The sequence below is a fragment of the Astatotilapia calliptera genome, chromosome 5, assembly GCF_900246225.1.
Source record: "Astatotilapia calliptera chromosome 5, fAstCal1.2, whole genome shotgun sequence".
NCBI classification, from domain to species: Eukaryota; Metazoa; Chordata; class Actinopteri; order Cichliformes; family Cichlidae; genus Astatotilapia; species Astatotilapia calliptera.
Window position 1 is genome coordinate 8305082 of NC_039306.1, and position 13241 is coordinate 8318322.

The 13241-nt window shown below is 37.8% G+C and overlaps 1 protein-coding gene across 7 annotated transcripts in view; it reads right to left on the reverse strand.

Moving 5' to 3' along the window:
* The window catches only part of grm4 (glutamate receptor, metabotropic 4), a 194994-nt gene that overhangs the window by 73227 nt on the left and 108526 nt on the right, over positions 1 to 13241 (reverse strand). For all 7 annotated transcript variants that reach the window (XR_003272395.1, XM_026167030.1, XM_026167025.1 and 4 more), the window contains one exon: positions 9835 to 10051. Coding sequence is in view for 6 of the 7 variants with exons in the window: in XM_026167030.1 (XP_026022815.1) it covers positions 9835 to 10051 (217 nt within the window). In the remaining variant the exon portion in view is untranslated. The remainder of the gene's footprint in view (positions 1 to 9834; positions 10052 to 13241) is intronic.

The window sequence follows — 13241 nt, forward strand, 5'->3', positions numbered from 1 at the left end:
CTGACTAAACAACGTCTTCCACCAGCTCGTTAGGAAGAAACCTGAAAGAGCAATAGTTCTGAAGGAAACTGTACTGCCAGATGTATCTGTGTTTCTTTGTCATACAAGGCTCCGTGCTGTGTAAAGAAAGTTTACAGAGTTGTGAAGCAAAGTCTGATCAAAGACAGATACTATAAAGACACATAAAATGATTTTGTCATTTCTGAGGTCATGAAAGCCTCTTCAGCTATGCTGTTGTTAAGTGAGATGTTAAGATGTCAGCGTCGATAAATAGATGCAACTGGCAAAAACACAATATCCATTAATTGACTTCCTTCCCGCAAACTGTGCTGAGATGCACCTTGACCGCCTTCTGTTTATTTTAGATTTGTGTAATTATATTATTCTCGTCTCTCCCTAAGCTAAATTTTATTGCTGCTGTAATGAGCACATTTCCCCAAAGGGATCAATAACTCTCAAGTCAAACTAATCTAAAGACACTGCTCTACTGTGCCACTGGCTGCATGCGCCCAGTAATCTAGATGCCAAGTGTGCCAACCAGCAACTATTAGGGGTGCAACGATACACAAAATTCACGGTTCGGTTCGGTTTGATACTTTGGTGTCACGGTTCGATATTTTTTCGATACAAAAAAATGTTCAAGCATTTTTAATTTGTCATTTATTAAAATTATAAATATATATTTTAACTCAAAAGTACAGTTTTTAAATTTAACCCTAACCCTTGTGCGTGTTTTTTATTTTGACAGCGAATGCGCACCTGCGGACCACTTATGTGCAGCCCTGGTTATTTAGCTCATCATATTGCAGCCACAGAAATTCTTTTGTCCATGAAACCATAAAGCTGCACTTTCTTTTTGCCTCATAGTCTGATTTGTCATAACTTCTCCGTTTTGTGGTAAGCTTTTCTTTGGCTGTCACTTCTTCACCCTGACCTGTCTTATTTGGCTCAGCAGAACTGAAATATATATCCTGCTGCTTTTACACACGCACTCACATAAGCTCAGCGATTCTCTGCGCGATCAACCTCTCACATGTTTAAGCTGCGGGAGATTTCACTTGTCATGTTTGCATAGTAAGCTAACGATTAATAAGAGATGTCAGAGGAATTGGTGCACAAATTATCATCACTCACAGATCAGTGCTGTCGCTCTCTATACACAGTTCGCACGATTGCAAAGTGAAAGCAAAAAAACAAGCGCAAATTCAAACGCGACTTCAATATGTCACATATTGACAGTGGCTCACCGATGCCAATGACATAATTACCCAGCTACATTTCCGAAAGAATGCAAAAGCATTGACATATATTTTTCCTACAATAGCCCGACGGGCAGGGAAGAGATAGATTTTGGTAGCCCGACTGAAAAAATCGCTAGCTCCGGGATGTCGGGCTAGCGATATTGCAAGCCCTGTATCTGATTGAGGAATCACTCATCTTTGGAAAAGAGAGTTTATTACAGAGAAATGGCTCTTTCCAAAATAAAAGCTATACTATCCACTTCTTCTGGGCTATATTCTCAGCAGCATAAGGAGAATCATGTGCTAACAGCTGTCTAAATGACTCGGCTAAAGTTAGTAGCATGCTTGTTGTTTTTGTCTTTGCACTAGGATGATGTCGGCGTAAATGTGCAGTCATATTCGTTGTGTTCCCACTAGTGCTTTCAGGTTAATCTCGTTGAAATGACCTTAACACCACAACATGGCAAATCTCCGTTAACAAGCTACCGCCTATCGCCCCGTGCATGGGGCTAGACGGCCAACACGTTAACGAGCTAACTGCGCTAACACACTAGTTCCCACCCATGTAATTGAGCATTGCATGGCACATCCAACATACTGTTTTACTTTAGTCCATGACTCGCTTACCTTCAGGGTCATACGTCACATGAAAACCAAAATAATTCCAAACGCCAGATCTGAATGAGAGTGGGGGAGGTCCATGTTAAAAGGAGAGCTTAACTTCTGTCTCGCTAGCTTGCCCTGCGCTCTTCCTTCTGACTATGCTGTCTGTGTTGAGCGCTCAGTGGATCTGCGCTGGACAGTGCAGCCTAGGCGGAGTAGTCGAACACAGATTCACTGAGCGCTCAACACAGACAGCATCGTCAGAAGGAAAATTGATAAAATAAATTACAAATGTTGTATTGTTCGATACATATGCGTACGAACCGAAAGCACTGTATCGAACGGTTCAATATCGATACGAATATCGTTGCACCCCTAGCAACTATATAAAAACAACACATATATAAAATGGAGAGAAAGTAAAAATGAAATGAATTAACCTTAGGCTGATAAAATCATAAAATACATCTTTCCTTATAGGAACCACATATAAATTAATTAACAATAACCATTGCTCTCACAGAAATAGTGCAGCTTAGATAAGGCGAAACTACAGGAAATAAAAAGCTGTATTTCCTGTAAACATGTGCGAATAGGACAAACAATCAAGTTTGGAGTCAGTACAATAATTCTTAGGATTTGTCTGTGTTTTGTCTGGTACAATGTTGGGTTGGTTGCCTGGCATATAAAAGGCAATGTAATGCATTTATTAAACAAATATTTTCACATGGTTTTGTGTGAAATCATGAAATTACTCTGTAAGCTCTTGTATTTGTACAGAAACACTGCATACTCATTCTTCCATGAGTTCACTGGAAAATGTCCAAAGCTCTTTGTTGTACAGACAATGCATGCGTGTATTAGGCATTAGTGTAATCTAACTCTGTGTTTGAGTGACTGTATATGTTTGAGTGAGTGCCAGAGAAAACTTGTGGTACCAGATTTGGTCACACTGCAATACCACTGAGGAAATGTTGGCTAAGGAGTGCAGCAATGCACACATGAATTGAAATAAAGTAACAGGGTTCATTATACAAAATTATGTATTTGTTTACATTATTTATGATATCCAATATTTATGCTTTAAGGAAAATGACCTCTGGTGGCTCAACAGCTTTGAACTAGTGTCTGCACAGTAAACAGTTTTGTGAAATGCAAGTTCTTTTCCTAATTTTAACTCAGTTGTTTTTTTCTCAGTTGTTGCTGAAACATAACCAAACCACGAGTTAGAACGAGTGAGTAAAAGAAAAGGTTCAAGTAAATAAACTGGAGTCCAGTCTCTCAATGAACAGTAAAATGTGTCCATGCCACTTTCATTCCACCTAATGTGACCTTTGTCTGACCTTTAAAAGCATTTGTTTCAGGAATGCTTACATGGGTCGTTTCAGGCGGTACTGTAGCAACAAATGATTTAGTTGAAGGACCTGTTGTTTTTTTGTACATTACTCTTCATACTTTACTCTCTGAATAAGACACTACAAATGTCACAGGTCTTATAAGAGACAGACGGAATATTAATGTCGGACATGATTTTTACCTAATCTTTGAAAAGAGGAGCTCTGTGCCCTTAGTGTGTCTAGAGAGATGCTCAGTCATTACATTCCTTCAAGTGAAGCTCCTCTATTAAGTGAACTCTGAGTGACCTCTGTAACCTAACCTAAGGAAAAAAATCTCCATAGTAACATCCATAGGATCGATTCAGGGCAACTGCATACAACATCACTATCTTAATGAGCTTCTTAATGCAGTTTTTGATCAAAGTGGGAATTCAAATATGTTTATTATTTTTACATTTAGTAATGTTTTTATCAATGTTGTTGCCAATACTCACCTCTTGTTTTTCTAAATGGACTGAGCAATTAGTACATTTTAGAAATCCTCTCTGGGTTTGACATTGTTCAGTTAAATGCTAATGCAAACCACTACATCAGCAAATAAATATAGCTGTGTAAAAAAATAATTCCACCCTGATTAAAGCTAAAACGATTATGTTGTAGGTAAATAAGATTTAAGATTTTAATTACTTGATATCATTTTTATGTTACAAAAACTTATGTTACAATTTTTTGATGATCTTTTTTTTTTTCATGATTTTTTGCTTAATTTGGTTCATGCGTTGACCAGGGTAAAGAGCACCAGGGAAAGTAAGGAAACTGGCTTTGGAGGCATCTTTTAATAAAACTATTGGACAACATTACTGGTTTTTGTGAACGCCAAAAATTGATGGAAATGTTTCCTACTTCGTAATTAGGCACATCTGTTCAATTGCTTTTTAACACAGGTTGTGGGGAATATGTTCTTGGCTCCTTTGTGCCTGTAACTGAGCATTGTTCAAATGTGATGGCTAACCTGTATATAGTTGATGACCATGTTCCTTTAACACCACAATGTACCCATCTTTTGATGGATGTTTCCAGGAAGGTAACATGCCATGTCACAAAGCTCACATCATCTCAAACTGGTTTCTTGAACATGACAATGAGTTCATTGTACTCAATGGCTTTCAAAGTCTCTAGATCTCAACCCAATAGAGCACCTTTTGGATGTGATGGAACATTAAAGCAATTCGGAAGTGTCTAATCAATATTTGCAATGTTAGTGCATTTTTCTCGCACAGTAAGAACTAAATTGAGCAACTTTGGTAACATTTGAAATTTTAAAATCTTTTTACATTTTTTTATTTAAATATGAGCCTTCAAAAATTGAAACACGGCATGATTGCACAGCAGTGACCAACATATCAAACATGTATATACATATACATATACATACATGTACATGTATATGTACAGTATGTATTTTTGTCACTTTAAACTAAGTTAAGATTGCAACACAAGATATCATGTTGCTTCAGAAACTGTCATGGAATCGTTACACTACTGTAATGTAATGTGTAAGCCTATTCTAATGAAGCTAATATGAAGCCATTAGAAAGTGCTCAGTGGAAGCTGAGAAAATCTTATCCCCCTGACAAAAGTGCTATTGATATGTTCTTATGAAAAGGAGCTGTCTGGATTATCTGCAGAATTGTAATCCAGATTAGTTGCCTGAACTGTCTAATTTAAATTATTGTCTTATGTTGCGTAATTGAAATCTGTCTTCTTCTCATAAGTTTGGAATGATGGACTTAAATAAGTAGACAGACAAATTCAACTCTCTTTGAAAGTTAAAATCAGTTATATGTCCATTTTTTGTCTAGCTTTATCCAGAATTTTTCATGTACATAGTCATTAGGAAAATTTTGCCACTCATCTTATATTCTTGGGGGAGGGGGAGGGGGGTATCCTTCTTGTACACCAACCTGATTATCTCCTGTTGCTGGGTGCAATGCTAAAGCTATTGAATGTCACTTAAATGTCATTCTGTTTTTCTCTGACAACCAAACAGACTACCAACTAGAAACAAATTTGATGCTCATAGTTTTAAGTCAGTAACCTCATTTTATTGTTTTTGGTGTCCATGTAATTATTCATATACTAACCTTATCTATAAAAATTCACACAACAGCCTCTTTTGTGGCCAATTTGTGCCACATCCCCCGGGTAGTTCAGGCTAAAATAAACTCCACTTTCCCCCATAACCTCCCCCACACCCTAATCCGTTGCTTTTTTCCCCCTGCACTTTTGATTGAATCTGCGTCACGTATTTCTCCATTTTTGTCTTTGTTTTAAATATGTATTAATGTGCATTGACATTATAAAGTACAAGCTGCCACAGAAGAAGCAGAAAGGGAATGATGTCACATGAAATCATTTGGTCAGCTAACATTTCTATAGGGTATTACTTAAGATCGAAGTTCAAATAGCACTTGGCTAAGGAAATTGGCTTTTATAGTGTCTTTGCATTAAGAGCAATATGTAACCATTACGTCCCTGTCAGAGAGGGAGAAAAGATGGAGAGTGAACTGCTAGAGAAGAAGAGTGATGATTATTTAGCCTTTCGTTTTGCCTAATTAAGCAATGACAAGTAATTGTTCAAACAAATTGCAAGAGGACATATCTGAGGCACTCAGGGGTCATTTGCGTTATGTCAAATAATAAATAAAGACATAACTGCCTGACACATCACACACGGGTGTGAACTAGAGATTAAAAGGCCATACAGATAGAAACAGGGACATCGCTGTGTGTGCTGTGATCTCTTCCCTGGGTGACTGCGGTCATTTAGAATGCAGATGTTCACAAGTCTGTCTGTACACAATCTACAATACTTTCCAGTTTCTTTACCTTGCAGCTTTCATGATATTCTTCAAAGAGTGCATCAAATATTTATAAAGCAGTAAGAAGAAAGCGTGATCTAGCTTATTCCCCTATGCCATAAAACTCCATTGTTGTTACACTATTGCGTTGAGTGGTGCATTACTGCATTACGATAAACACAAGCCCTATGCATCTTAAGGCTTGCTCTAATGCACAAACTTATTATCAAAATTCAGTACTAGTGCACCACATATGGTACTGTGCAAAAGTCTTGAGTCACCCCATATCTCTTCATATTTTGCTTAGTTTGTACATTTCTTATCAGCATGAAAATCAGTATTTGAAATGAGCATCTTTATTCTATAAAACAACCTGAACTCTCTTAGGTAAGCTTCCTTGTAATTTCTTTAAGCAATGTGATGGCAAATTTTTAATGATTCTGGTCTTCCGTGTGTTAAGCTGATGATGAAAAGTTCTGACTGTATTGTGTGACAATGGTGGCTAGATAACATGTGCTTGGATGACTCATGGTCCAGCACAAGGACTAGGATGAAAATGAGTGAAGAAGCTGCCAATATCCAAAGGACTTTGAAAGACCTTCGAAAACCCTGGAGAACTATTTTTCAAGACCACTTTGAAAATTGCAAGAAAGTCTGGCTACGCCAAAGCAAAATATAAGGAAAGGCAGCTCAAGATGTTTCCACAGTGCTACATGTATTAATCTTTAAATAATACTGTAACTCAGACCTGCAAAGTTGTGCACAAACACCCGGTTGGTGTTTTAATATTTTCATGGGATTTGTTATTTATGACATAAATATAAAGCCCCACCAACCTTAATATTTAAATGTGAACTGCTTTTAACCTGAAAGATCATTTCAGTAAGAATCAGTTAATAAAACATAATTATGCATTTTCCCCATGTGTTGAGTTCATACTTTGTTTTCGCTCACTAGGCATAACAATCAGCCCATTCTAAAATTGTCTGTTCCCTGGATCTACAAATAAACCACCCAGGAGCAATGCAGAGTTGTTTGTGCTCCCCTTTTCTTCTTCTTCATTTTACATTCTCCACATGGGCTTATTCAGCCCAACTCTGTGGCTAACACTTGTAATCCTCATCACATGGGGGTAGCAGTTACTCCATTAGCAGGGTTTTTTATGTTGATGTCAGACAGGCCATTGGTTTGCAAGGGAAATCTTGTTAGGGTTCTTATTGACATTGTGTTTCATTAACTTGATTAATGACATCTATTGGGGCATGCTCCATAGTAATCAACGTCTCTGCAGAGAAGGGCAGTCTTCAGCCAGAGATGAGCTTCTACTGCCCAGAACTGACTGGTCTTTCTGTCTCCTGTTTGTTTCCTAAAGTCTGCACTCGGAAAGAATCGTACATTCATAAATACGAAAGTAGTAAGCAATAAGAGACCATTAAGTAGACCCCAGATGACCATTAGGAAGTTTCCATTTCAGAAACTATGTGCGTTTCATAAAATAGGTCCTTTGAAATTGAAGAATAAAGCATCCGGTGGCTGCATCAGCTCCACGTAAGATGTTCCAAATTATCTGGTGTTATTAGAACCTACTATGTCCTCATTGTACTGCTCTTTGCTTTGATGTCTTTGGTAATTTAATATAACACATTCATTGCCAGCAGAGAAAACATCTGCTAGAATGTAGCAGTAAAATACAAGGTGAAAAAAGGGGATTTTTCCAACATTAGGTGTAACTAATACACATATTAAAATTTAGTATGGCAGAAAAAAAATATTTATGTCAATTGCTGTTTGACAAAAATACCAGGTTGTTTTATTACTTCCACCAGCATACTTTTTGCCTGTCCTGTCCACAATCCTCTGTGCCATTTACAACTAAGCAACTAAGTGCATCAAAAGTTCAACATTACGATGAAGTAGTGAGTCCCAAATGTATACACCCTCCATGCAGTATTACATAGTTTAAAAGGGCATAGTGAAGGTAAAAATAAAAAGTATGTGATTTGGAAAGCTTTCTTTTTTTTAAACAAAACAAGTGACTGCTTTTCGTGTCCATGTATCCTACCACAGCTCTTACAACCATCCCTTCAGGGTGGGTCACATCCTGGGTCAGTATATGGGAGATGAGAAGCTTCTCATCTCAGACACTACACAGAAATAAACACTGAAGGCCACTGATTCCCAGCTCGAGGCACTTTTTGCCAGAGAAGAGGGATACAAAAGCAGAGATCACAAAACCCCACCTGGAATTCATATTTACCTTTCATCATCTGCTTTTTACCCACATTGTACTCAGTCTTATTTGCTGGCTCTCTTAAGGGAAAGCTGTTCTGGTGAAGCTCCAAGCATGTGGCTCCTGGGCTGCCAGGGCTGCTGCTATGGGAGCTGAGTCAGATAATTTGCCCGTTCAGGTTATTTTCTTTATTCAGCTCATGACAGTGGCAAAGTAGGAGAACAAGTGCAGCAATGAATTAGCAGAATACTTCAAATCCACAGTCACAGGGATTTGCTCACTTAATATTGTGAAAGCACACAGTTTCAATTAAGAGCTCAAACTAAATTGTAGCAGCTAATATCTATGATTTTTCTGAATAATTTATATAGATTAGTGTGTTTAGAGAGATATGTACTGAGCTTGAACAATCCCCCAAAAAATTGTGTTGATAATACAGTTAAAGTCTGATCCATTTTATTGTAGATAAAAAAAAAAAAATAACTAAACATATTATAATAATGCTATTTATCTAAAACAAAATAGCCTTAACGTTTTGGCAGTGAAACGTATGAAATGCTTATGACTGTTCTTTAATATAACAAAGAAATGAAAAAATATTTTTAAAAAGAAATATAGTCTATGAAAACCCAAATTTTTGCTGATGCCAAAAACATTTGGCCATGACTTTAGTTCAACATCACTTTGTAGTTTGTTTAATTCTGAATCCTCTACTTTAACTTTATGGCCTTCTCCATTTTTGGTATGTTAGAAGCCAAAAGTGACAAAAGGGTGGACTGCGAAATAGGCCGGATGGGCTTAACATGGCCACATATTTAAGTAATTGCATTAAAAATGTTCCAAAAGGCAGCCAACATAAATGAAACTTAACCTTGAGACCTAAAACATTTGACTAAGAAACTGACACCCTGTGAAGTTCTCACATATGGAGAAATAAGCTCTTTGTATTAAGCTGTACCTATACTTTTTAAGGTAAGCCATTTTACATTGGACTTTATAAGGAATAAACTGCTGTTGAAGACAGCCTCAACTGGTCATTCCAGGTACTACAGTTCACTTACAATGTAAAGCACCTTGAGGCAGCTGTTGATGTGATTTGGTGCTATATAAATAAAATGGAATTGAATTGAAAATCTGTGTGGGTATGAAACATTTTACAGAGTTGTTTGGCTTTAATAAACTTTAGTGTAGATTACTGTGATTGGCATTGTGTATGGGTGCATTGTTAGGTGTATATTCTAGATGTTAATTAGCAACTTCTACATATGACTGATATTGTCTCTATAGCATCACTCTTGTAAAACTGAATGGTGCTTCAAAGCCATTCATATCATAATTATATGCATGGTAACAACAAACAGATGTACTCTGTGGTATTCAAGTAGACCTCTGCATATGCAAGTTCTGGGTTGAAATCTAACATTTGACCTCAGTGGCTGACTTTTGCTAGCTGTGTCACTGAGATATATCATTCATCAGTGCAGCAAGCTCAAATAGGTGACACCTTCCCACATTGGTGTGCAAGTTATGCAGTAATGATGTACAAGGCCAAGTGTACTCACCATCCTCCCGAGACTTCTGAATGAAAGCATCAACACCGCTCTCGCCATAGTTCCCCTCTGAGGCCACTGTGGAAACATAGTTCCAGCGCATATACTTCACAATATCTACCATGGCCTGGGCCTGGTAGGTATCAGGAGGCACCACTCGGGAGAAGAAGTCATAGCGGGTGTTGTCACTTAGCTCTGGAGCTGTGGAGGCATAGCTCACCTGGGGTATCTGCACAAAAAGAAGTAATAATAAAATAAGCTTGAAGGAGCTTCTAGTCAAAGGAGTTGTGGGATTGAAGTGAACAGTATCAAGGCAAAGCAATGCACACTTACTTGTGTGTGCTTTTCAACTACAAGGGGATCAAAGTGCTTTACATAAGACATAAAAGGCATTAGGACAAGATATAAAAGAAGCTCAAAGCTATACAGTAATAGCAGACACAGATAGGATTTAAAAAGAGTACAATAAAAAAAAACACAATAAAAGTAAGTGACATATTTAAAGAATAAACAATTTAATTTAATAAAGGGCACTTGCCCTAGAGTTTATAGACAAGCTTATTGTACATAAAAACTGAATACTGCTTATCCACTTTTAGTTTTGACTAAGGGACAGTAAACAGACCTTCAGAAGAACAGGAATGTATTGTAGCCTGAACCATTCAGTGCTAATTGGAATCATTTCACAGCCACTCATTTAAAACGAGGAATCGATACAAATGTGTGAAAACTCAAGTCATATCAGCCACTTGATCTTGGTCTCAATGTAACAGCAATGTTCTGAATAAAAATGGTAAATGGTCTGTATTTGTATAGCGCTTTACTTGGTCCTAAGAACCCCAAAGCGCTTTACACTATACACAATCATCCACCCATTCACACACGCATTCACACACTGGTGATAGCAAGCTACAGTGTAGTCACAGCCACCCTGGGGCGCACTGACAGAGGCGAGGCTGCCGGACACTGGCGCCACCGGGCCCTCTGACCACCACCAGTAGGCAACGGGTGAAGTGTCTTGCCCAAGAACACAACGACCGAGACTGTCGGAGCCGGGGCTCGAACCTTCCGATTACAAGACGAACGCCCAACTCTTGAGTCACGATCGCGGCTCAATATGTTGATGCAACTTTCTAGATATAGTAGTCTGGCATAAATCATTTTGTTTGTCATGCATCCTTATGATAGTAGCCCAATTTTGTGAATGTCTTCATGTAGTCATTGAAATTGAAGCACCAATACACCATTTTTTTCCATTACCAATTGGAGCTGAGATTCAAGTTATTCAAGTTATTTCTCTTTAGACAGTTATCAAACAACACCCTGCTGATCCATTTATAATACCCAGCATCACTAGTCCCTTATGCTACCGTAGGCTGGCCAGAATATAAATTGAGATCACGAGTATGTCACACATTTCAGCATGGGTCACTTGCTGGTATATTTGTGTACCACAGAATGTCCATGCTTGGCTCTAGCTTCTACAGCTAAGCATGATAGAAAATGATATAAAAATAAATAACTGAAGTATTGTACATGGGGTACAGTGTATAAGGTTTTACAAGCATTAGATTAGATTAGATTAGATTAGATTAGATTAGATTAGATGAAACTTTATTAATCCCTCGGGTGGGTTCCTCCGGGAAAATCAGTTTCCAGTAGCAAAGCAGATGTGCAAGATGCAAATTTTTCTGCTCCAACTCGATCAACGATTTCACTGATGTGTGCACCAAGAAAAACAATACACACACACAAAAAAAATAAAATAAAACATATAGGTGAGCTAAAGCAAGAAGCTTTTCTTGAGTGACCATAATTTTATATAAGACTTACTCTTAGCTGGTGTTGTGTTTCTCAACACAAGAGGCTGTTTTCAGGGATTTCACCATGTCAGTTGTTGTGATAGATAAACTGTGTTTGTGTAAATGGAATTTTTCATCCCTATGGGTCACACTGAACAAAACAGACAGACGGCAGAGGTGTTTCCTGGTAATGATACACAGTGTGCCTTTTTGATGAGGATCTGTCGTCATGTTTTTGTGTCTCTGAACAAAATGAGGAGAAGGTGCACTCAGTGAAACATGAGCCTAATGAAAACAGCACTGTTTCCCTCCAGATACTTCTTTGCCACATGCAGCATTTCATTATCACTGACAGACCTGTAGGCGCACGCACACACAGATAACCCTTGAAATGAAAACATCTGACTTAAAGGCAATGTCCTCCCAACATGATGAACACCAGAGTGGCCTAACGCCCTTCTTTACATTACAGTATATCAATAAAAATGAAGAACTTGTCTCCACTCACCAGTGGCTGCAGATCAACCTTGGCATTGTAAATACAAATACATATTCGACAAACAAAAAACAAACAAACAAAAAAAAAACATAGGTACGGCATGTTCATGGGTAGTTAGTAAGAAGAATCTGGAAGGTGAAACTAGTAAGTATGCATTATGATTTATGTTTGAAAATGCCTTAGTTATTGGGATATTATGTACCATGCACCCCTTGCCTTGAAATGTGATCATGCAAAACTGGTCAGCCAGGAATCAACCTGTTAAACTTCCAATTAGTAGATGACTTGTTCTATCTCCTGAGCAGGTCCTCTATTAAGTTTAGTCAAAATTTTGTAAAAACTTCACACGCTGAACTAAACTAAAGATAAATCCTTTGGGAGCTAAAAATTGAAGCAGTTTATCAACCTGCTTACCTGCATCACATCATAATCAGAACACATCGTGACCTCTATAACAATTAGCTTTGGTGTTTTTGTTCTCTTTTCTGCTTTAATTATACTACTATGACAACAAGCTTATGTTGCATTGTTTCATTTTAGATTTTCCTTTATTTCCTAATTTATTTGTTTTCATGTTTCAGGTTGGATAATGGGTGAAACATGGTAGAGGCAATATCACCTTCTTGAATCCTTCTCAACAGCAGAAAAACAAAAACTGGTCAGAAGTGGGGGGGAATAAAAATGCAACCAACTACATTGCAACAGCAAACAAAAAGAAGGTAAGATAACTGTGCAGTGGCTTTAGGGGAAGTCATGACAATTTGTGAATGGCCCAGCCAAAGTATAAACTTTAACTTCACAGAACATCTGTAGGGAGACCTGAAGACAGCAGTTCTCTGAAGCTTTCACAGGCTCTGCCAGGAGGAATGGGATAAACTGTCCAAATCCAGGTTTGCAAAGCCTGTAGAGACTTACCCAAGCAGACTGCTAGTGTAAGCTGTAACTGCTGCAACGCTGGTTACTTTTATCATGGGTTCTTAAGTCTGAACTGACAGAGAAGGGGAAAAATCCAATATTATAGACTTAAAATTGTTAAAACAATACTGAATACTTCCTAAAGCGATGGCATGTGTACATTTTTGTATTGCGAAATAAAAAAAAACAAAAAACACAAAAAC